Consider the following 25432-nt stretch of genomic DNA (forward strand, 5'->3'; position numbering starts at 1 on the left):
TTCAGAAATCTATGGCGGAGGGGTAGAGGCTGTTCCGAAAACGGTGAGTGTACGTTTTAGGATGGTGATTCGCTGCGCGCTGAAACAGGCGAGATCGACCCATCCGAGCATCCGGCTATGGCTCACACGTTACCTGTTGCACTCCGCTGGTATCAGTACTAGAAACACGAATGAGGAATGGGTTTTAAGAGACCATTGAGACCAGGACCATGTATGGGAAATTAATTTGAACGCTTTTTGGAAAAGCACTTTGAACAGACTCATATTATACAAAGATGTAAACGTACATGTAATTTGATTATGGGGAAGTTCGTCTCAGAGGTTAGAATTCTTTGTCCCCGAGCGTGGTGGAGGCCAAATCATCATAGTTAAAGTGGAAGTAGTTAGGAATGGAAAAAAAAACAAGAAATTGAAGGTTGTGGGGAACTGACGGAGGAGAGGAATTTAAGTCGGCATGGATCAGCCATGAACATATTGAACGACGGAACAGGCTTTAAAGGCCTACTGTCCGATTCTCTTATGTTCCCTTTCCCCAAGTGAGACCACATCTAACCACGTGCCCATACTTCAATGGGGGGGGGGAGGGAATTAGTAGTCTTAATTAATTGTGAGCAGCGCTCTAATTGTTGTTGGGCTGCACGATTTACAGCACCGCTCCTCCAAACTCTTAATATTTGTAGTACAGCAGAAAACCCATTCCTTTAATCTGTTCATTAAAATGATTATCCAATTTAATGATAGAGGCAGTTTCAATTGAAACTTTTGAAAAGGAACTAGGCAAATACGTAGAGAGCAAAAGTGTATAGGGAATAATGTGGAATGACAAATTATTGGATATGTCTCCGAATACAGGCTTGATATGCTAAATACTGTGGGTACTGTGAAAGCAAATCAAAATTCTCCTTTTACCTTCATAACACCCAAATCTAACTCATCGCCACCTATTGAAAACACTTCATTGATTCTGATTTGCAAGGCTGTTAGACTGCACGGAGTACTGGTCGGGTAGAAACCACCCACCACCTCATCATTACATTTTAGGATGGCCATTGTCTTCATTACCATTCTAAAACCCTGTTACCACCTTTCGGATCTGTGTGCTTCTGATTTCTTGCGCGCCCTCCGACTTCCATCCCTCCCATTAGTGGCCCTCGTGTCCTCCGTTGTCTTACGTCTGTGGGTCTGAATTGCTTTCTTCAACCTCCTCCTTAAGACCCACTTTTCAGCAACCCTTTCATCACCTGTTCTGAAAGTTCATCACGCGACTCTGTCAAAGTGTTGAAAACACTTCTGTGGAAGTCCGCAGGGACAGAACTACATTAAAGACATTAATCCAAGTAGCTACTTTGTTTTTTATGCCATGCAATAAGTTCCATCAGAAAATGTTTTATTGCACTGCTAATAAATAACTTATGTATACGTGCATTGCGTAGTTTTAAATTAGCTTATAGATAATAAACGAACACATCAAAAATGTTAAAGGCTGCCGGTTGGTGATCACTATCTACCGCCTTCATCTCTGCCACTACGGCTGGCGACTGACTAAAGCAAGTTTAGGATTGGAAAGCTTCTTGCATTCAGCACACGTCTTCGGGGGACGCAGGTTAGCCGGAGACGCAAGTTCCTCGGGCTTTGAAATATTAAGTGCAATCTAAGTAAGAACATTATCACTATTTACTGGTAACACGGTGGACTGCCACGGGTTCAGGCCAGGCAGCGTCGAGGGATTTCTCCGTGTTCTCACAGTTTGATAACACTCCTCCCCCCCCAGCATTGGAAGGTGGTGCGGTCCATGTTGCTTTTGATCAATCCATGGGAGAAAATATCGTGCACTCGGACTGAGACGGCAGAGCGGTGCACGTTCGCTGGTAGCATCCAACAGTTACGTCGTTCTGAAGTTTACCTTTAAAAAGAGCAAGGGAAACTTACTAACAATAGCCGCCAGCCATGAACTGATCTTATCTGCAGCCTCATTTTCCGAACCTTAAAGAAACATTTTTTGTTCCCTCCTTTTAAGTGTTGGTTTAAACAAAACAAATCATCAGGAGTCAGACAAGATCATAATGCAGCCTGTTGCGCTGCTCTTTGGCTTCCTGCTTGTTATAGTGTTACACGGCCAAGGTAAGAACTTACCGATCCTATCGGCATTGCCGTATTTGTTTCGGGGGGACAGATACGATCGTGGAGTTATAGAGTGGATGTGCAGTGGTAGTCGGTGAGGTCTATGGAAGAAACGAGGACTGAACGGATGCCCCCGCAGTAGACATGCGGCGTGTTGCCTGAGACTGGATGTATGTCATTTAACTCCTGACTGACTTAATTCCAGCTTTACAGCACCATATAGAAACCAATTGGTATAGGGAACTGAACCGGGGTCTTTATTAGCAAGACAAATGAAATAAAGTGAGGTTGTTTGAAGATGAGAACAAACTTTTGATACAAGTTTTGAAGTGTATGTTTCGGTCTTTGTTTCCCCAACAAACTCCGTCAGAAGAAAGGACTGAATTCTTTATTTCAACAGAAACGCCGATGGGTTTTAGTAGGCATGCAGAGTTTTAATCATTATCAGCCTTGCACATTCGGGCATTCTTGAGCCAAAGGAGCGAGGTAGAAAGGTTGCTTGGGTCTTGTAGGCTTTCAACACCTTGCATGTTGTAACAACAGCCGCGATTAGGAATGGTATGTATTAGGAACGAGGGAACTTGGGGATCAGGCATGGTGGGTAAGGCGGAATTCTCACTCCGAACAGGCAAAACTATTTTACTGATTTTTTTTTATAAAGGGTGTCGGCGGGCATTTAAGGATAATTGGTTTCTCAACTATATTCATGCACGTGTTGTGTCTTAGATCATTAAAATAAGAGAAAACGAGGAATACCAGGTTATGTAGAGAAAGTAATGCGCTTCGGGGGCTTTAACTTAAACTGCGAAGTCTGAAATAGTAACCGGTTGCCATGCAGGACCATGTGCCCAGTTTTAATACTGCTTTGAAGTCTATATCTCGACTGCATCATTTTACTACTTTTAGAAAACAGCTATACTATGTCGATAGTTTGATCTTTTCAACCGAGGAAACGGCCATTCCACTTTAAAAGTGCAGCCTTGTCCTTCCTGCAGAATAATTTGTTCGCCAGTCCGATTAAAAGGCTTGTCACAGAGCTGTTTGAGGTTGCTTCGTGACAGCTGCGCCATCTCCTCCTAGACATTTTCTGCTACACTTTGCAAAGTCTCACTTTGACCCGCCGCTCTCAGATGAGTCAGTCACAGTGACTCCCGGTAGAGTAAAATTGTTCGAAACTGACAAGCCAGTGTGTTTGGAGGAAGCCCCCTGCGCCACAGTTTACTTTGCCCATCTGAGAAAGATAACTAACTCTCTGGTAGACGAGCATTGCTCATTCTTTTCTTGCAGCACGATTAAATATGCAGGCGCCAGTTTAGCCTTTATCTGTCGTAAGACAAAGGATTACAACAGCCCTTAACACCAGAGGACGAGCGGCGACAGTACTTTAAAAGTAGTATTATCTGGAATACCATCGCACTTCTACTGAGAACAAACAGAATAGCCACGCGGAACGGACTGTGTTCTCTAATTGAACGTCTCTTGATTCATTTGCTTTGTCTGGGCAGCGCTGGGATGTCGGGGAAACGAGACTTGACCATTTCCGTTGTAGGACTGTAATTACCAGTCTTCTTACTATAATTATCCCAGCCTCTTCCAAAAGATAGAATGCGCTTTGTGAAACACATTTCAGAGTCGCGGGGAAACTAATGTTTAATCGAAAACATCACACCAGATAGAATACGTCTCAACTATTAAAACTTGGGTTTCAGCGTATAGAGAGAGCAGTATCACTTTGTAACCACCGGGGTATCAGCGCAGGTGTTTATATTCTCAATAGAACCATCCATTTGTATTTCCTCATCCACGGAAAACGCTCGACCATTGAAAATCACCGCTTATTCATATTGATAAGACAAATGACGAGTATTCGGTGTTTGACACTGAATTGCTGTTTACCTGCTGTGATTGGCGGTTCGTGCAGTCCCAGTGAAGCTTTTCGCCAATCCATCTTCTAAGCCTGTGGCGTTGTAAGGGTGAAACTTGACAACTATTTCTCGGTGTGTATCAGTGTTGTCTAGAACTCTCGAGAAAACAAATTCCTTTCTTCACCGGAATACTGCAGAAAATGTGTGTGTGTGTGGGGGGGGGGGGGAGAGAATTAATTTAATTGCAAAGTGTTTATTTAACCCGACAGAAATATCTATTTGAAAAACCTCGTAATGATATTAATAAAAATGTGAAACGTCTAGTAGGTAAAATAAAACCCACCAATCTATGTCAGCTCCAAAGCTGGAGGATTTGCGTTTCCATCTGAATGTGTTCGCCTACTGGAGCGATTTGAATATCCATGCCGAAGTAAAGCAAGCTCTGGAATGCAGATATTTCTTGAAGAGACCACCGTGCTAGACTTTTTACCTTTCTTTTAAAACCGGGATGAAGACTTGGCCCATTGGCTGCAGCAGAAAATTATTCGTGAAACTAATCAGTTACTTTTGGTGTCGAGTTTTTAAACATTTCTAACAGTTCTTTACAATCAAAATCTACCTAATGTGGTCGATAATCTCTATATTACCTTAGCTCTATGCAATTAGATTTTGTTAAAATTAGTATGTTAAATACTTTAATATTAAGCAATTTTTCACGTGGTTTTCAGTTTTTGTAAATGGTGAGATTGTCCTTTTAGTATCTTTTGCGCGCGTGCACGATCAATGTGTGGGCAGGTATATGTACCGAGTAGTAGGAACTTCAATCTTGTTAAGATATATCTAAATCTGTCTCTGGCAGCACTGTGCCTGTTTGCCCAGGTTCCGTCGTGTATATTAATACAGTGCGAAGAATTTCTGTCGTGGAATTTTCCTGCCGCCCTGGCGCGAATGGCACTCTTCAGCTATTTTATTACAGGAACTCTCTTTGAAAACCCAGTTGGAACAGCAGGGAGTTTTTAAAAAAAAAGAGCTCCGCGGTCCTAGCGCTCGGTCAATATAAACGAGCAAGCGCACTTCAGTTTGAACATGCTGCGATGTAACCTATTGCTACGTGTATCTATTTCTATCCAATCGTTCTTTATTCAGATATATAAAACGTAAGGAACTAATTGCATCAAATTATCGAGTACTTGTATACAATGCCTTATTTATTGACGAACGTTCAAATAAATGTTAATTAACTTGTACTCAACATATGCAGATATTCAAATATCTGCATCGTCACTGATGAATAGGATGCAAATGTTGCGTTGTCCTATACATAAGTAAATCGCTGAATGATTGTCATTAAAAATCAAGTGTTGGCTTTAAAGTCCTTAGTACACTATTCCCAATATTCATGCATCAGGTTAGACATGGATATTAATATTTGTCTATTTTGTATGAAAAAGCACAGTGCGTTAACTTATGAATGCATATTGTCGGTGGGCAGTAAGACCCTGCGGAATTCTGTCCTTGGCTCAATTCTGACATGCCTGACACGATAACAGGTGGTGGCGTACCCAAGTAAGATCGCCGCCAGTAGAAGTGACTCCAGAACTGCCTTTGTTGTAATTTACCTCTTGTCCAACTTAATTAAGCGCATTTCAAAAGAGCTTTAGATAGTAAAGAGTTCATTTTATTCTATTGTACTTAGTTACAACATTCCCCAGTCTTCAATTACGCGGGAGCCGCAAAATGGAAACGGAACCTTGCAGGTCAGTCACTTGTATTCACCAGAAAAATGAGCCCGTCAATAATGAATGCAACGTGGCTGAGGAATTGTTGAAAGGTGAGTTTTCGTAGGTACCTGAATAACTTGCAGGTATCTGGAAAAACTTTCTAATTATACAACTCCCAAACATGTATCAATAACTGTTTTGAAGGGGTAGAATTAAGAAAGAACATGGTCAGGCAGACAATCGCAATGAGATGGTAAGGATAAATTAGAAGGACCATTATTGTGTTAAGTTAGGGAAGAGAATAAATATTCTGCAGTTCTGCAATCATCTGAAGTGAAAACAAGTCGGGGTGGAGATGAGCCTGAATGAGGATTTAAAAAGTGGATATGGCTCTGATCAGATCCCACACACTTCATTGACATTTTTCAGGCACAGATGGGAGTTGGACATTGGCCACAAAATGGGATCCATACAGTTCCAGGCGAGGGGTGATTCACTGCTCTTAAGTGGGGAAACATCAGGGAAAAGTGAAGGGTGGCAGCTGAAGGCCAGTCACCACTTAAGCATGCATAATAAAGGTTTTGAATGAGTATATTTTCCCTTTGCATCAAGCTGGTAACTGTTGCCACAGCTTTGTGACCTTTTTGTCATTTGGAGCTTGGAGTAGGGACGAGTTGTCATTACAGCATCATTTGAACTAAACTACAGGGTGCCTGGTGTCCATCACGTTGTTCTCTGAGATGGTATGAACATTAAGAACCCGACTGAATCTTATTTCATTATGTGATATGTCATTACGATAACTTTTCAGCCTTGTGTTTCATTTTCCTGGTTGACATGCAGGAAAAAGATCCCTAGGGTTCATTTCCTACATCAATAATGTATAAATGCTGCTGAAGCTGAAAATTCTCATTGTTTTGGTGAGGTTTAACACAAAAAAATTGAAAGAATAAGTTCCTTAATGCATTTTTTGCTCCTTTCGGCTTTGTGTGGTCCTCCTGACTCGTCCTCAATATCAATCTCTCCATTTTTTTTTAGGGATTAATTATTCATCAATGTGTATGCTACATTAATTGGATTTTAAACCTATCTTGACAGCATTTCTCTTCTCCCTCCCCCCCACCCCCCATCACCAGTTTCTTCTTAAAAATGTAAAATTTCTCTTTCACTGTTATGGTTGTACTAGAGCATGACACATTGGGGATGCCACTACATGTTGTCCAGTATGGCATGGCCAACTTCAATCGGTTTCGATAGGTACATTTAACGTCAGGGAAATGTATTCAATGTAGATCCTGAAATTCTTTATCTTTGCCAACATCCATGAAAACAGAGGAGTGCCCCAAAGAATGAATGACAGTTAAAAGTTAGAACCCCAAAGGCCACCCCCCCCCAGCTGCCCTCTCCCACACACAAGCAGCAGTGAGGCAGTGACCCCACCTCCACCCCCACCAGCAAAAAAGCATTGTCGCCCTCCATCGAGCACTCAAGCATGTACCAAGCATAAATAAAGATACAGACTTGCAGTACCCTAAAGAGTGCTCATTCACCCAGTAATTCAACATGTCTCCCTCCCCCCCCATAAGAGAAAAAGAAATGTCCTCATTTCACAGTGAGAGGGGAGACATAACAAACAACTCCCTGATTTATGATGTTAAAAGTCTGTGTTGCTTTTTCCAAGCTCTGCGCCCAGTTGGCATCATAAAGGTGCATCTCTCCAGACACACAACCCCCAGCAGCTAGTCCACTGCTCCCAATGTTCTGTGTTCTCCCACAATGCCTCAGTCAGGGGCACCAGCCAAGAAGCGGCCTGTCTCCAGAGCCACGAAAATCCAGAATCCTGAAGGCACGCTCGCCTTCCAGGCCGCGTCCTTGGATTCTTTGCCCTTGATATTCCCTCAAAGTTTTGTCTTCCACTTCAGTAGGTTAAGTCTTGAACTGTGTTAGCCTCACTTCTTGCATTTTCATGCTCAGGCCGTGCCCTCTTTCCCAAAATAATGGATTAACTTTTGACCTCACCAGCTATTTTATGCATCTCCATTTTCATTGTCTGTTTTCTGTTGTTTCTGTCTCATCTAGCACAAAGTCACTGCTTGAATGAAATCTGAAGTTAGAAAAACAAAATTCAGCAGATGCTGGAAATCCACACAAAAATGCTAGAGGAACTCAGTAGGTCAGAGCAGCATCTTCGGAGGGGATTAAGCAGTTGACCTTTCAAACCAATGGAAAAACAGACTTTTTTGGAAAGTTAGTCTTTCCTTTCAGTAGTCCACATGGATACTGACATCAATAGACTGGGGTTCCCAACCTGAGGTTCATGAACCTCTTACTAGAATTAGTCCATGACATAAAAAAGGTTGGGAATTCCTGTCATAGACTCCTGAGTCTGATGTCTTTCTGGGTGTTCTGGGCTGCTTTGACCCAGAAACCTTTCTTCAATTCACTGATGGGGATGGGTGGGGGTGGTTTCAGGCCCTTTGAGCTGGGAGAGTGTTCCTACAGTGAACATGCTGGTCATTTTTCTGTAAGTTGTATCTTTGCCGTGTATCTTGCTGTGCAAGCATGGAGGATGCACATTGTCTATTTACGTCCAAGCTTCCCACCGCCCAGGATTTCATTCTTTAATTTTGGGAAACCATGCTCTAATTGGAAGACTGTTTCGTCAAACACTTCCATTCAGTCTGTGAGTGCCCTTGGGATTTGTGTTTCCTGCCTTTTCACTGTTCAGATGGAGCTCGAGGCATGGCATCTATCTTTTTGTAAGGTGCATTCGAAGTTTTTAGGCTGAGCAGTAGATCAGCAGCCGGTTGGTGGCGTAGTGGCATCAGTGCCGGACTTCGGAGTGAAGGCTTCTGAGTTCGAACCCAGCCGGCTCCCTTGCACGCTTTCCATCTGTGCTGGGTTGAGCGTTGAGCTAGCAACTTGGCCTTGTGAAAAATAAGAAAGCCTGCCAAAAAAAACGCCATCATGACAGCATCCCGATGACCCCACTTGGAGTTAAGGGCTTGCAGCTGCTGCTTCTATGATCAGTGGTGAACATTTTTCTGTTTCCATTTGTATTTCCTTGAGCCTGGTTTTTTGTTCCACAGATAACTCTTTATTGCTTAGTGCCAACTGATTTTTCCATTGATTTTAGCTTCCACCTTGTCGTATCTCTTTGTATTTTGCTTTCTAATGCTCTTCACTCACTTCTTGTATTTCTTTAACATTTTGCAGCTCTGACAAAAGGTGAACAGAAAACATTGCAATTAAGACCAATGCATTGTGCGCCTTCCGGATTAATTTTTGTGCCCGTATGAAATGGTTTGCACCATATAATGCTGAGCATCCTTTCCTAATTTCCCTGGTATAACTTATCTAAGTAGGAAGTAAAGGAAATTTGAAACATTTATTTTTCTCCATAGATATTGAATATCTTCAGCATTTTCTGTTTTATTGTCTCTGAAGACCTCTGGGCAATACTGTTAATTGTGATTCATTAGAAAACACATTCATGATCAGGGATACAGAATCCCAGTTTTGATCATACCAATGGAGAAAACTGAAAGAAACATCAGGATTCAGGTTTATCAATGCTGCTATTGTGTATCTCTTGGTAGTTGGCTCAAGAATTGCAATGACTGGTCTTGGGAAGTATGCTGTTGGAATCTTCTTGACTGCGGAATGGTGTACGCATGCAGAGATCCAGAGGCAGAGGAAAGAAAGAAACTCCTGTTGGTAACTGGAATTTATGATGCAGAGTGTCAGAGGACTGTTGTTTTACGTTTTTGGATCTAGATCCAGTTGAGACGGATGGGTTGGAATAAAATTTGTTCTATCTATGGTTGTCAAAGGTCCAGAGGGAAGTTTTCTATATACAGTTGTTCAGGTTCTAAAAAGACTCCTGTCTGCTTTAGAAAGCCTTCATCTGATCTGGCAGTGCAACAGGTGATCAATCAGCATTATGTCATAAAAATGTCTATTGGGCAGTGGAGACGCTTTTCTGGTTGTGATTTAGAAATAGTGTGCGGGGAATGGATTGGAGAGTATTATAGGTTAATTGGTGTAAAACATTTCATACAAGCACAACAAGCAATTACGAAGATTATATTGGCCTTTACTGCAAGGACATTTCAGTACAAGAAATTAAACAAAGCCCTGGTGAGACCAAATGGAATTTTGTGTACGTGTCCAGTTTGTCTGCACAGGGAAGGATATTGTGACAGGGGGAGTGTAATGAAGCTTCACCATATTGATTACTGAGTTGGGGATGGGGCTTCTCTTGTGAGGAGAGATTGATCAGACAAGACCTCAATTCTCCAGAGTTTAGGAGAAAGAGAGGTGATCTCAGTGAAACATGTAAATTTTTTTATACAAGGTTTTAAAGGAAAGATGCAGGGTTGATGACTGCCGTGTCTTGAATTGGGGCTCACAGTTGTTTTCTTAAAAAATATTTGTCACTCAGAACTCAACTGTGTAAAAACATTTTGTCAACCAAAGAATGATAAATCTTTATATTTCTCTGTACAGGAGAACTGTTGAGATGCACATACTGAATATTCAAAAATATTTGCTAGAGTTTTGTACATCAAGGGTATCAAGGTATGCAGTTAGTACTGGCAGGTGGTGCTCTAGTTAAAGCATCACCTCTCTAGCCTACCGCTTTTCTTTTTCAAATATTACTTCTGTGCTAAAATTGATTTTCAGTCCACTAAAACTTGTACAACATCAAGTACACAAGAGATTCTGCAGAGGCTGGAAATCCAAAATGCTGGAGGAACTTGCAGGTCAGACAGCATCTATGGAAATGAATAAACAACTGATATTTCTGATCGAGACTTCATCGGTCCAGTCCTGCAGCCGTACATAGATGCTGCTAATCTGCTGAGTCCCTCCAGTATTTGGCATGTGTTATAGCATTATTTACTTTGCTTGTAAATAATTCAGCTCTGAAAATTCACATTCCTTTTTGAGCATTTTCTCCATTTGGTAAGAAAAAGTTGGAAACTGGAATAGATTTGCCTGTATGCTGCTAGAATACAAAAATGCTACTGAAAGACTTTGCTGTAAGGACGAGTAGGTGTTCTACCTTAAGAGTTGAGCAACTGTCATGTTCATGAAGCAGTCCAATTTTATAATGTTGCTTAATGTGGTTGTTGCAAAATAGTTTGATTTCTGTCTGTGTTTGGAGTGTCTAGGCATCTCAGTAGACTTCCAGCGTTTACAGAAATGACCACCGTTCTGAAATTCACAAAAGATGTGAAACTTGTAGAACTGTTTTCTGATTTCAGAACAAGCTGCTAGGTTAAAACAGTGGATAATCCCAGGGTCCTCAATTCTAAATAATTTCAAGGATATGTGGCTTGTAAATTTTGAACTGTTTGAATTAAAACAATTGTATCCTTTCTGCGATCCCCATGCTTTGAGGGACTTATTTAAATATTAAAATGGTAAACTCTGCTTAATGATGTGGAGAAAGATAAGGGTGGTAAACTAGGAAATGAATCAAGTGAGAGAACTGTTTTAGAAAACTGCCTTGATTGATTACAAACTTAATGATGAAACAGTAGTTTAAGCATTGCTTTGGTTAAAGCTCACCGAACAAGTGAGTGATCTGTTGTATACATGCTGCCTTTCATTAAACAGTGCTGTTATTACAGGGAGACCACCCAAAATAACGATTATGTTGTGGCTTCAGGCAGTAATATGTTCATTATTGCTAAAAATGAGACACTGATTAATCTTTCCTGAATGAATAATGTAATTTGATCATTAAAATACCTTAATTCCTTCATGTTCTCAAAATAGTTTTACCATTCTAATGAAAGGTGTGGGGAGGGGAGGTGCACAAGTAAATAAAATATCTTCCAGCCTTTCAGTGATCATGATTGACGTGAAGTCTAGGTGAAAGGTTTGCTTCCTATTTTGATGTGTTATTTGGTTACAGTTGTTCAGTCTTGCACACTGATATGCAGGATGATGAGTATTTTTATGAAACTTCTAAGGAGCAATATCCAGCTTCCTATAACACTTCAACCAATGGGAATGAAAGAAAATCAACAATTCAAGTTTATCGTCATCTGACTGTACATGTATACAACCCAATGAAACTGTCTTCCTCTGGACCATGATGCACTGACAAAACGTGTATCACACACAGCACATAAACCAAAATTTTACCATATTTGAATAAGATAAAATTCAAAATGCATGCAGTGCTCAGCACAGGTAAACAAGCAGCTTGCTGTCCTTGTGACAAGGCCCTGGTGGTGGGAGAGTAATATAAGTCTCACAGCCTGAGGGAAGAAGCTGTTACCCAGTCTAGCAGTCCTAGACTTGGTACTCTTGTACCTCCTTCCTGAGGGTGGTGGTTCAAGTAGATTGCTGAATGGGAAGTAGGGATCCTCCACAGTGCTTTGGGCCCTTTGTATGTGATGCTCCCCATAAATGTCACAAATAGTGGAGAGGGAGATCCTGGTGATCCTCTTGGTAGCTTTTACTATCTCCTTAGGGTCTTGTGGCCCAATGCCTTGAAACTTCTGTGCCACAGAATGATGCAGCCAAACAGGACACTCAATAGTGCTCCTGTAGAAAGTTATTAGAATTGGAGGCCTATCTTGTGCAGATATGCATCACATTGATCTGAAAAGTCTATTAATTAGGGGTGACAGATGAATAATGACTGGTTACACAAGAAAGTATTCATTAAATACATGCATCAAGTGGTGATTGGAGGAGGGGAATAAATCTCGCCTTTTATAATTGAAATTTGGCTGACCTAGGTGAAGCTTTAGCAGACTGAATTCATAATTAACAAGTAAGAGCATTGTAAGTGTCCCATTTAATTCATTTTCTTTTTCTCCTTTGGTAAAAGCAGTTTGTTTCATTTTGCAATGAGAGCATTTCTGTTTATCTGTAGTAAATGTCACATCCACGCCAGGACCAGCAGACTCAAAGGCAGTTAGTTACTTCCCCCAAGCAGTAAAGCTGATCAATACTTTCACCTATTACCTACACTACCAGTTTATTATTTTCTGTCAGTCACCTTGTGCAGCCTATAGTCACTTTATGGGCATACAGTCAATCTATGTATTTGACCTATCCTATGTACTTATTGTGGTTTTAAAAATGTTATTGTGTTCTTTATTTTTGTGGTTTTTTTCATGCTGTATCAGATCTGGAATAACAACTAATTTGTTCTCTTTTACACTTGTGCACAGGAAATAACATTAAACAATCTTGACTCTTGAACATAACAGAATCAATAAAAAGGATGTTGTAAACATCCATTCAATAAGATAGCAAGGGGATGTGGTTGTTTTACTGGTGTTACAGCACTGTACATTATTGAGTTGGTAAATGAAGACCTGTATGTGGAAAGCTGCTTTCAGAGTGCATGTGTGAAGTAAGGTCCCACACCACCTTGCTTCTTCATTGGAATCTTTTTAGTCTTGTCTCCTACACTGTTGGATCGATGCTCCAGAAACAATACCTCCTCATCCTTTGATTAGGCCTTCCAGTCTCGATATCCAATAATTTTGGATCATAAGCAATACTCTTTTTCTTTCATATGGCGATTGATGGCAGTGACTCCAACCTCTCAAAAGATTCCTCTTCTGTCTTGCTTCTCCCATTACCACCCAAGTTGTCATATGCCAGTACTCGTACCCATTTTGTTCATGAAATCTCTCCTGCCTTCAACCCTAATGTGATTTATTTTTTTTCCCTTTTGTTTTACTCATCTAATCCTGCCTTTTTCTGGTTCTTCAAGCTTGTATCACCTCAATTTTTTTTTCAGATTGGGCGGGGGGGTGGAAAAAACTTAGCTTAAAAAGCTGACTTTTTCTCTTCAGATACTGGCTTGATGGAGGACTTATTTCAACAATCTACATTAAGAATATATACTGTAATTGCTTTGAAATTGCAAGAAGTCTGAAGACAAAGAATGATAGATATGTCTGTAGTGTGGAACACAAGAAATGAAAGTCATAAAATGATTGGAGTGACAGCTTTTATGGGAGAAACTTAAATAGGCTTGGGGTAGGTACTACTGTATATATTTTGTATTAACTATATTGCAAGTAAAAATTCACTGATTTCTAGATTGAAACAGTCTATGACATAAACAAATTTTTGAAGTTAATGTGCTGCATTTTGTTTCTGAGAAAGTGCTTGGGCATCTAAGTACATTACTAAATGCTGATGGCATCTTAGCTATCTTTATGTGAACAATGCAGGCAGGTAGCGGCAAGTTCAAGTACATGCTTGCTACATTTTTGGAAAAGATTTCGATTATGCATCGGCTAATCCTTTAATGGCCTGAAAAGACAAGGGAAAATGAATTCATTTCTCAGGACCTTGTGCTTTTCTCTATCCGATGCACATTGTTGTTCTTTTTATCGCATGGCGAATTGAACTGATTGAAACCTGGCCCTTGTGGTAGACCTCAGGAGGAGACAGGTGGAACATCATATTGTCATTTTTTTAGATAAACACAATTGCAAATCTCCCTCAAAATTTGTTACTGGTAGAGGACAGGGGTTATAGAAGATAGGAAAAATGTGACTGAAAGGAAAACTTCAAACATTTTAAAACACGGTGTTTGAACATTTCAGCAAATAAAGATTGCAAAATGAGATATCAGACTGTGGGCACAGAGCAATGCCAGAGAGAGTGCTGAGCATAAATTAAAATATTTGGTGCCATCTGATGTTCACTTGATTAATTAGAAAGGGAGTGTATTGAGTTGATTCAAATCTACCAGATGACTGAAGCAACAGAATTGCATTCATTGCATTTCCATAGTGAGTCAAACAGTGGAATAATGTTGATGTGAAGCAAATGAACTGATTCTACAACCAATGGACTCTACACGACTCAACAGCTTGTGTTGTCAATATAATTTATTATTATTTTGTTTTTCTTTTTGCATTTGCACAATTTGTTGTCCTTTTGTGCGTTGGTTGTTGTCCTTTTGTGTGCAGTTTTATCATTAACTCCATTGTGTTTCTGTGTATTTTACTGTAATTCTTCTTGGGTGCTTAGCTCCCAGTGGAGCATGGGCCATTGATGACTTCCCATCTCCATCACCCAAAGTGGATGGAATGTTTAGTGTTTATCAGTGTTTCTGTAGTCCATTGTATTTTGGCCTATACAGCTTCACTGGAGCCCTGTTGGCTGGCCTTGCCCATTCCCATCTCTCACAATGGGGACGTAGGTGGACTCTGAGTGGCTTTGCTGTGAAGGCCTGCAGGAAAATGAATCTGTGTGTTATATAGTGACGTGTATGCACTTTGATAATACATTTACTTTGGAATTTGGAATGAGGGAGAATTGTAAGTTGATCTGCAATTTGAGATGATTTGCATTTATCTAATTATTTGCCTCACTATTAACCTTGTGTTTAAAAAAAAAAACCACACACAACCAAATGCTATTGGCCTCACTGTTTTTACTGGGCCAAATAAAATTTGGGATTGAGCGCATAAGCATACTTTAGGCTTATTGTAAGATTGAGTGCTTGGGTGTAGAAAGAATCATTTCTACTCCCACAAACAATACAATAGTAATTGGAGTCTTTTTACCTGACATTAATTGAAAATAAATATTAGACTGAGACCAAGGATAACTTCCTTGCTTTTCTGAATTATACCATTGGGCCTTTTCAATTGTAGAATTGTCCCTTTTACTAGATTTACGGTCTTGAGTAAGTTTTAACTGAATCTGGTTGCTGAGCTTTCATTGTACACGTGAGAGATGCACAACTGACGGTGAGGATAGAATATTTTGGCCTGAAATCCTTTGTTTTCCATATAGAAGGGGTGGAGTGGACTGCAAGGAAGTAAGAATTGGGGGAGGGGAGGGTGACGAGTACTCGCAATCGTGGTGTCCTTGTGGTTGGGAAATCAGAAGTGTAGCAATTTTTCAAGATCAGAAGAGCAAACGTAGCTGACAAAGTATGTTAGAACTAGTGTGCTTCTACAGCACTGTTCTTGCAGCTTGCATATTATGTCATAACTCTTGACTTGAGAAGCAGAGCAAAGTGAGAGGAAGAAGTTGCACAGAAAGGCAAAAATACAGGAATGACAGTGGAAAATAGCTTCTAAATTCTGGTGATGAGCAAAAATATTGATACAGGAAATGAATTGTAGCGGGTTACTGAGCTGGATTTACTGAGCTGGAGGTGCAACAGTTCAAAGGTGTAAGATGGGGGGGCACACTGGTGTGTGGGGCTTAGTATTAGGAAGTTTGTTGTACTAAGGGATGACATTGGACCATGTTGGACCATGTTGAACCTTGGTAGGTAGGCGAAGCTTGGACCTGAAGCACGTTTAAAAGGACTGGAATACTCTTTGTTGGTTAGGGGTGGGAAGAATGAGTACAAACACAGCAGAATGGCCAAATACATCAGCAAGATACTCACAAGAGTGTGTGAGAAGCTATCCTGCCAAACTAAGTGTCGGATACTGAGGCAGTAACTGGACTCATTGTTATTGCTCAATTTTCCTGCAGAAACAAACATTCCTTAAACCTCTGTCTTTGTCAAATGTTAATAGCATGTCAGAAATGCGAGCTTAATGGTTGGTTGACTGCTTTTGGCAAATAGTTCCTTTATTTTTAGTTCAAAAGCCCATTGATGACAAGCATTTGTTGCTGTTTTTAGTTTAATAAAATCATAATGAGGATGAATTCAGGTAGTATGCAGACCTAATTGATAATTTGTTACCCATTCGCTTGGTTAAATTTCAATTTATTGTTTGGCGTGCATGTTATTATCCAGATAAGAGGGCAAAGAAATTATTATTAATCAAATTCTCCTTTCGAGTTGGCTACTGGAAATGTGTCAGTGCAGAGCTAATGACTGTAAACCTGATCACAAATGAGAAAATCTGCGTATTCTGGAAATCCGAGCAATGCACAAAATGCTGGAGGAACTCAGCAGGCCAGGCAGCATCTATGGAAAAGAGCACAGTCGACGTTTCGGGACGAGACCCTTCAGAAGGACGGGAGAGAAAAAGATTATTCAGTTAGAAGATGGAGGGGAAGGGAGGGAGAAACACAAGGTAATTGGTGAATTGGTGAAACCTGGGGGTGGGGTGAAGCAAAGAGCTGGTCAGTTAATTGGTGAAAGAGATACAGGGCAGGAGAAGGGGGAACCTAATAGAGGACAGAAGGCTGTGGAAGAAAGAAAAGGGAGAAGAGCACCAGAGGGAGGTGATAGGCAGAAGGAGATAAGGTGAGAGAGGGGAAAAGGGGATGGGGGAATGGTGGAGTGGAGGAGGGGGGGTGTTGTCCTTGACCATAAGTTAGAGAAGTCAATGTTCATGCCATCAGGTTGGAGGCTACCCAGGCAGAATATAAGGTGTTGCTCCTCCAACCTGAGTGTGGCCTCAGTAGAGGAGGCCATGGATTGACATGTTGGAATAGGTATGGGAAGTGGAATTAAATCGGATGGCCACTGAGAAATCCTGCTTTTTCTGGCAGACGGAGCATAGGTGCTCGGCGAAGCGGTTTCCCAGTCTACGTTGGGTCTCATCTATATACAAGAGGTCACACCGGGAGCACCGGATACAGTAGTTGACCCCAACAGAGTCACAGTTGAAGTGTTACCTCACCTGGAAGGACTGTTTGGGGCCCTGAATTGTAGTGAGGGAGGAGGTGTAGGAGCAGGTGTAGCACTTGTTCCACTTGCAAGGATAAGTCCCGGGAGGGAGATCGTGGGGAGGGGCGAATGGACAAGAGAGTCATGAAGGGAGCAATCCCTGTGAAAAGTGGGGTGGGAGGTGGGATCACATTGGAGATGGCAGAAGTTATAGAGAATTATGTATGGGCTGGAGTGGAGGCTGGTGGGGTGGTAGGTGAGGACAAGAGGAACCCTATTGGGATAGGGCTATTGTACACAGTCAGTTTTCCCTATGCAGTAAACTAAATCAATAAATAGCTAAACTACTTTTGAGTTGTTTAAAAGAGAGATGTTGGATCGTATGTTGGGAAAATTCATGCACTTCTGTAGTTGCTGTCATGAAATTTCCTGCTTTCAAGATCAATATGACAGAACTATATTTTTGATGTGCATCTCCAAAGCTGCAGTGTTCCTGTGATATACGACCAATGGCCTAGGTTACGTGCCGAAATTCTGGATTGGCTTGGAAATCAAATACTGTATATTCTGACTCAAGGCAGGTTTGGGGCCAATTGTGGCAAGTTAATATTTACAACCACATTATTGACATAAACTTTAGATCTTCCAGTCCAATAGACGGACATAAAATACAGTTCACATTTTGGGTTGAAATTTAACTCTTGGCTCTCCTTGTACCCTGAAAATCTGACTGGTATAAGATGAGAATCGTGGAAGAGGCCTGTACCGATGGGTAAGCCTCATTAGCTGCAGTATGTAGGCATGTCTGTATATTGGCTGGAGCTCACTCAGAATGTAAAATGTAATATTTCCTTATTGCTCAATTTGAAGCTTGATTTGTAAGACTCTGATACAAATATGCATTCACTGAAAGTTCTGAAATTACCAGTTCTTCCCTGTTGTATTAGTTAAAGACGGAACCATCAGGATGTCACAGTAGGGTGGCCACACAGTCCTCTGGGTGTGGTAAGCCATGTATATATGTTGAAACTCGGTTACCTGTCTGGACACACTCCTCTGCTGACTGCCCCTGTGGCTCCTCCCACAGAGTCCTGTATAAAGGTGTTCGCCTTGCCCCTCCCCCTCAGTCCGGGGGCAGACACTCACTGTGGAGGTCGTATTGTACAGCGAATAAAAGCCTTTCAGTATTTTACCAAACCTCAGTCTTTTGGAGTAATTGAAGGTGCTTCACTGGGTTTAGACCTCTGGGCACAAGGAGTGCTAGTCCTTTCCTTGTATGGCTCTGGGCTAACTCCAGTGGCCTCGCCTTGCTTTAGGTTCTGGTGTCAGAGATGGTTCCAACCACTTGTCTGTTCAGGGATGCTCTTCTGGTACCTAAGCTCTTACTGCCTCCCTCAGAAGAACTTGCCTCAATGCTTAGGGCTAGGCTTGCACATGAAGCAATTGCACTGTGAACCTGACATTAATTTTTAGTGCAAATTAAACTTTCCCCTGAAATTCCCATTTTACTGAATTAAACAAAAATGAAATGAAGCCTTATCATAAGCAAAGTCAGAGGAGTGGATTTTCATTTAAAACCTGCAAATTTTGGAATGATAGATATATTGATGGGAGAGATAGGGCTGTAGTCCAGGTACGGGTTGATGTGACAGGCAGAATAACAGGTCAGCACAGACTAGATGAGCTGAAAGGCCTGTTTCTGTGCTGTGGTGCTCTACAGTGTAGATATATAAAATATGTGTGTGTGTATATATATATATATGTGTGTGTGTGTGTATATATGTGTGTGTGATATATATATGTATGTGTATGCATTGTATTACACCTTAAATGTAATAAAGTGAGTTAAAATTGACATTGAATCAAACGTAGATGTGGGATACCCAACTATAGATTTGTTAGATGTAGCAAATAGGAATGCAGAATGATTTAACTGGGAATTCTGGAGAGTGTGGACGAGGTGACTGATAGCACTATTTTCAGCCATTGGCATATGAAGTGGGAATGCACTAAGGATAACATTGAAGCAACAGGGAGGTCTTGGAAATTTTGTTTGAAGCTTGCATAAAGTGCAGAGTGGAATTGAGTATGGAAGTCTTTGTTCTAACAGCTGCTGTGTCAGCCAGTGACTTGGTTGTAAAATCCAATTTCTTAAATTTTGGTTAAAAGAACCCTGACACGGCAAGCTTTCACATCTGGAAATGGGAAATCAGTGCATTATCCTGAATGGGAAACATGCAGCTATCTGTTGAATGTAATCACATTTAGCTGAATCAAGATAAAGCTCTCATTCTCAAATGAATAGCTCCTCACTGCAGCGGCAGTACCATGATTTGCTGTGGCCACACAATGCTTTGATTTATGGGTGGTCTCTTAGAAAATTCCTAAGGAGTTGCATGCAGCTCCCTCTTAATCAGGGCCAGCCTTTGAGGAAGGTGCCGAAAATTGCTGTCTCCTCTGTCACACTGCACGAAAAGTAAAAAAGTCAACAGCTACCATTTCAAATCTCCGAGCAGCACAGTCCAGGCTGTTTTGACATGGAATCTCAGAGGCCACTCTGAAAGGACTGTTCCAATGAAGTGTTTCTACTAGCTGACTTCATTAGTAACCATTCTTGGACAATGTTTGCCATTCTAACTGATGTTTGAAAAGCCTATTTTGTGCTTGGAGTGAGTTGATATTGTTTGTTTAATAGAGCCTGCTGCTTTGGGCTGCCTTTGATTAAAGCTTGGAGAGGCAGGCGTATGAATGTGGATGATGGTGCAGAAAACGTGACATTGCTATGGCATGTGGGTTTGCAGTGAAAATGTCTTTGTGCCAGCAAAGCGTATGGCCGCTTGTACAACGAATTTTACAGTCCAAGAGGATAGAATGTGATTCAAATCTTTTTGAAAACAGAATTGCTCAAAGTTCCAATTTTGTTAAGACAATTTAAAAACAACAGTTCATTTGATGCTCTGGAATGTAAATGTAAAAACTCTTGACCAAATTGTAAATCTTGTCCTGCATAATTAAATTTTAGACAGTACCACCAAGATGTAATTGCTTTACTATGTCTTGCAGTCTGTGAGAGTGCAATAATACATAATTTTTGTTTTCCAACCATCGAAAGCTACAATTTTCATGACATATGTCAGTGATAGTAAACCTCATTCTGATTGATTGGATTACTGGTCCAGCAACATAATATGTTTGTTAGTGTACGGTTAATAAATAACTAGTACTTGAAAGTACATAGAAACCTTATCATGATGAAACGTCTCGTTTAAACTTCTACAAAATAAATTACTCTGTTTTCTACTTTCAGCCAACCTTTGTGTAGGCAAACATGACAGCACACAAAGTTTGACAAATAACTTGTAAGAATAAACAAAGTAAAGTTCCACGCCATTGAGCTGTGAGCCTAGAGGTACTATAGGAACAGACAGTGATACAAAATATTCTTATGAGCATTTACATGGTCAAGGGATAAAGTATTATAGGGGTTGGGAGTGCTAGCACTGGGGCTTGGGCCCCAGTGACATTCTTGAAACAAGGAGTGATTCTTGAAACAAAGAGTGGTCCTTGAGCCCCCAGTGAAGTGCAGAACTGAAGTTTGTTTCTGAGGTCTGCAGTCCCTCAGCAATCTGGGAATATTGAGGAAAGAAGAGAATTAGGATTTGTATTTTTAAAATCTTAGTCAATGTTCTAAGACAATTGATGTCATTTAAATTCAAAAACCGTACGGCTTTATAGTTGATATGACCATCTGTGTAAAGTCTTCTGTATGCTGAAAATGGTGAATCATTATAACTTGATGCTGGTTGAGTCTGTAGTTTTACTGAGGGTTTGTGTGAAATGTGCTTAAGCTCTAAGCAATGTAATTGCCTTGGATTATTAATTTTTACAAAGTCTTGCAAATAAAAGATGCATACAGTTCCATAGTTCTTAGTGGTTAAAAAGAGAACTCAAGCTGGAAGAAGCAACACACATCAAAGTTGCTGGTGAACGCAGCAGGCCAGGCAGCATCTCTAGGAAGAGGTACAGTCGACGTTTCGGGTCCTGACGAAGGGTCCCGGCCCTCTTCCTAGAGATGCTGCCTGGCCTGCTGCGTTCACCAGCAACTTTGATGTGCGTTGCTTGAATTTCCAGCATCTGCAGAATTCCTCGTGTTCAAGCTGGAAGAAACTTGCTAATAGTTTGAACAGGAATAATATAACATATTGTAGAACTGAGAATTTGTTGCAGAAGTGAGTGATGGTTGGCTGAAGTGATGCAGGCATTCACTATATATGTGAAGGATATTAACTATAACTTCAGTGACCCTGGGCTTTCACCTTCACCAAAATTGCATTGTTAAATCAGTAAACAATGATTATGATCTGTAAATAGAGTATGCAATTTTTCACATAGTACATTTCCACAAGGCAAGTTGCAACATCTTCAAGTTACCCACTGCACAGCCTCCAAATCTAACCCTTTCGTGGACAAATGTTATAAAGCAGAATCAGATTATAGCCGTGCCTTTACCAAGATCATCTTTTTCAATTGCTAAATCAGTCTGGCCTAGCTCATCTGCTGCTGAATGCCTCTTCGATGGCTTTGTTACCCTGTAGATTTTGACTATGTTAACACAATGATACCTGGACTTTCTTATTCTGTTTTTATGGACTTTACGTCACATTGAAATTCTTCTGCCATGTCCTAATTTGTTGCCCATTGTCCTGTTGTTAGTTGGCCCTTAAGTAATATTAATTTGCAATTTGTACCTAATTTCCAAATAGCTCCATTGGTTTTTGCCTTGCTTAGAAATTAGACCCATTTCAAATGCAAGTTCCAAGTTTAATTGTCTTTCTACCGTACATGAATACAGAATTCATCCAGGGCCAAGGTGCAAAATACAGTACTAACAGCATATAAAGTTCTGATAGAGGAATATACAATCACAATATAAAATAGTACAGCCCAAGTCCCTGGGTGGTATGGCATGTAGATAGATGCCACATGGGATATTGTGACATTTATGGAGTTTTTTGTGTAAATTACACAAAGAATTGTGCATTTTCTGTCCATTTTCTTGTAAAGTCCTGCCCTTCAGACAAATAGACCAGCCACTTTGAAGAGTAGTCCTTTGTGCTTGGTGGGGAGGGGGCCATGGATGGAGTTTCCAACTGCAATCCATGTGTCATTATTTCCAGCTCCATTCCCTCAAATGCAGACAATATTGTGATCCCAGTGCTCCAATGGTTTCCTGCAAGGCAATCACTGTGCATCACGAGATATCCATTGCTGAATCTCCCCACTATTTCCTGCTCACCACCTTCTCTTCAGTGGCTACCTGGAGAACTCCCTTGCTGCAGCTGTTTGTAAGTGCATGGCATATATTAGTGCTTCCAGTAGAGAATAAATCTCAACGCTAGTTTGGAGAAGGAGAGCTCCTGTATTCACACCACCTTCGGTGTTCTCTGATCTATCATTGAGGCAAAATGTAGTGACTACACAGTGTCGTGAAAATGGGAGGGATCTAATTTGTGGAACCCATTGTTGTAATCTCCCCTCATCCAGCCACACTGAGTTATCTAACTTCAAATCTGGCCCCTCGATCATCTTCAGATTTAATTGCTTCACCATTAGTGACAGTGCCTTCAGTTGCCAAGGGCTGGTGCTCAGGAATTCCTTGACCCCTCCAGTGTTCTAGCCATCCACCTTTTAAGAGGCTGCTTAAAATCCACCTCCTTGAACTTCCATTCGATCTCTTACTCTAATCTTCTTATGCAGCTTGTCCACGGTTTTATTTTGATTGCACTACTGAGGTATGATGTTTTGCAATACAAATGAAAGCTGCCGTGAAGCAAAATAACATGATGAAAGATAATATTGTTTTATTATTGCAGTGAAAAGTTTCTACAAATATTACGCATGATAAAATAAAATATGTACACTTGAATATTTTTAAAAAATCCTTAACAGCGTGTTAATTCCAGGTTCAGGGAAGGCTTTTATGAGCAACATTATTCTCAAGTGCAGATTTGCAATTTATTAAATAGATATTTATTTTCAGAGTTCAATTTCATTACATCAAATCTAATTGTTATTCTTTTTCTGTTTTACGTAATTTACTGTTCTCTTCTAGTTTTCACTGCTTGCCTTATCACCCCTCCCCTCCCATCATTTTGGTTGGTGTATTAGTCCTGATGCTGTTTTCTTCTGGTATCTACAAAATGTCTCATTAGCCACGGACTTGCTTTAAGCGTTGTATTATGAGACCAAATGCACTCGATATGTTATAACCTGTTTTTATTGCCTTCAGCAGCGTTGATTTGCTGGCAGGGCAGTGGTCACTTTAAATCCCCCAGTATCTTGGAAAATAAATGCGGGGTTGTGGGGGGGACACGTAGTGGCAGTAGTACTGATCAATTAAATTATAATAATTTTGATTTGCCTGTATCTGAATACAGAGCACTGCATGCTGTTCCCTCCCGTTTAAATGACTGGCCACATAAATACTAAGCAGTAAGCCTCCATAGGCTATCGATAAATTTCCGTTGGCAGGTTATAGATGCTATTGTCTCTCTCACTCTTCGTCAGCATTCAATGCTTAGCTGGAATCATTGGCAGTACTGTATTGGGGGAAAAAGAACTATGGCTGCCTTTTTCTCTTCATTAGCTGAGGGCTTTCTCTCTTAATATAATAATAATCTGTTGAATCTCTGATGGCCACTGCTTATTACCAGGACAATGAATCACATTGGAGTGAGAATTAAAAACAATATTGCAAATTGGCCGAACTGGATAAAGACGATAAGATTCCAAAACACAAACACGAGATCCTGCAGATGTTGGAAATCCAGAGTAACTTTCGCATACAAACACACACAGCAGGTCAGGCAGCGTCTCTGGAACGGAATAAAGTGTTGACATTTTGGGCTGAGATGTCTTGGCCCAAAACATCGACTCTATTTGCTCCCATGGATGCTGCCTGACCAGTTGAATTCCTCCAGCGTTTTGTGTGTGACTCAGGATTCCAGTGGCTTCTTAATGATTCAGTAGATTTTAAGTCGGTATTACTAACTTAATTTTTAAATTCCTCAATTTATTCTTTAACTGAATTTAACTACTAAACGTAATGTTGTGCGACTTTTTAAAAAAAAACTGCTTACGAGTCTGGATCTCTGGATTCCTTTTCCCGTAACTTATCCACAATATCATTGTACCTTGAAGTTGTGTTTATAGTGTTTCTATTTCTTATTTGGCTGAGGTCTGGTGTGGCTTAGTCATTCCTGGTTTTTAAACAGCAAAATCAAATGCAACCTAATATACACAACAAAACCAAAGACTAACAATTACATATAAATCTTGAATCTCATGAATTTATATATGTTTGCTTAAGCTTGTCTTTTGTGGAATTATTCAAAAGTTTCTGCAGAGCACAATAGAGATTGTGTTTAGAAGAACAAGAGATTCTATGTCCTGGTGTAGTGGAATAAAGCAGGAAACTGAAAACTGGAGTCAGGATATGTTCTTTAAAAGGATATTTGCTCATATTTGCCACAATATTTGCTCATCCTTGTACTTGGTGGAAATACGTACTTGCTCTGTCTTGGAGTTGTTTGAAGTCACTGAATTGCTAATGAGTTGTATGGGGATGGAGCGGTTCCTGCAGATGCTTATTCTCTCCTCTCCCCATCACCATCTACCTCACTCTCTTGCAGACTTCAGAATGCAAAAATATGAAACATGCAAGGTGTTCGTAAAATTTAGAACTTGAATACAGCACATGCAAACAGATCCTTCGGCCCATGTCTGGGCTTAACATGATGCCTATTAAACTAATCCCTTCTGCCAGCACATGGCCTGTATCCCTCCATTTCCTGCATATTTGTGTGCCTACCTAAAGGACTATTGAACCGCACAGTCCTAACTTCCTCTGCCATCTCCACTGGTCGTGCATTCCAAGTACCCACTGTGCTTCTGCATTTTTTTTTAAAAAAACCTTTTCACAGTGGTATGTGCCCTGCATATCTCAAACAAGCTGCCTCACTCCAACCCCCAATTTAAAACTGTACCCTGGAGTATTTGAAATTTCTAGCCTGGGGGAAGAAAAGATTCTGACTGTCACGCCCCCCCGCCCCCCCCCCATCCATGCTTCTCATAATTTTATGAAC

General features: G+C 40.7%; 1 protein-coding gene across 3 annotated transcripts in view; it reads left to right on the forward strand.

The window, feature by feature from the left end:
* The first annotated feature begins 1865 nt into the window (after positions 1-1865).
* Positions 1866-25432, forward strand: part of lrp4 (low density lipoprotein receptor-related protein 4) — a 452403-nt gene continuing 428836 nt past the window's right edge. For all 3 annotated transcript variants that reach the window (XM_072272686.1, XM_072272688.1, XM_072272689.1), the window contains exon 1: positions 1866-2121. In XM_072272686.1, the coding sequence (XP_072128787.1) occupies positions 2064-2121 (58 nt within the window). In that variant the 5' untranslated portion in view covers positions 1866-2063. The remainder of the gene's footprint in view (positions 2122-25432) is intronic.

This window comes from Mobula birostris, chromosome 11 (genome assembly GCF_030028105.1).
Source record: "Mobula birostris isolate sMobBir1 chromosome 11, sMobBir1.hap1, whole genome shotgun sequence".
In the NCBI taxonomy this organism is placed as follows: domain Eukaryota; kingdom Metazoa; phylum Chordata; class Chondrichthyes; order Myliobatiformes; family Myliobatidae; genus Mobula; species Mobula birostris.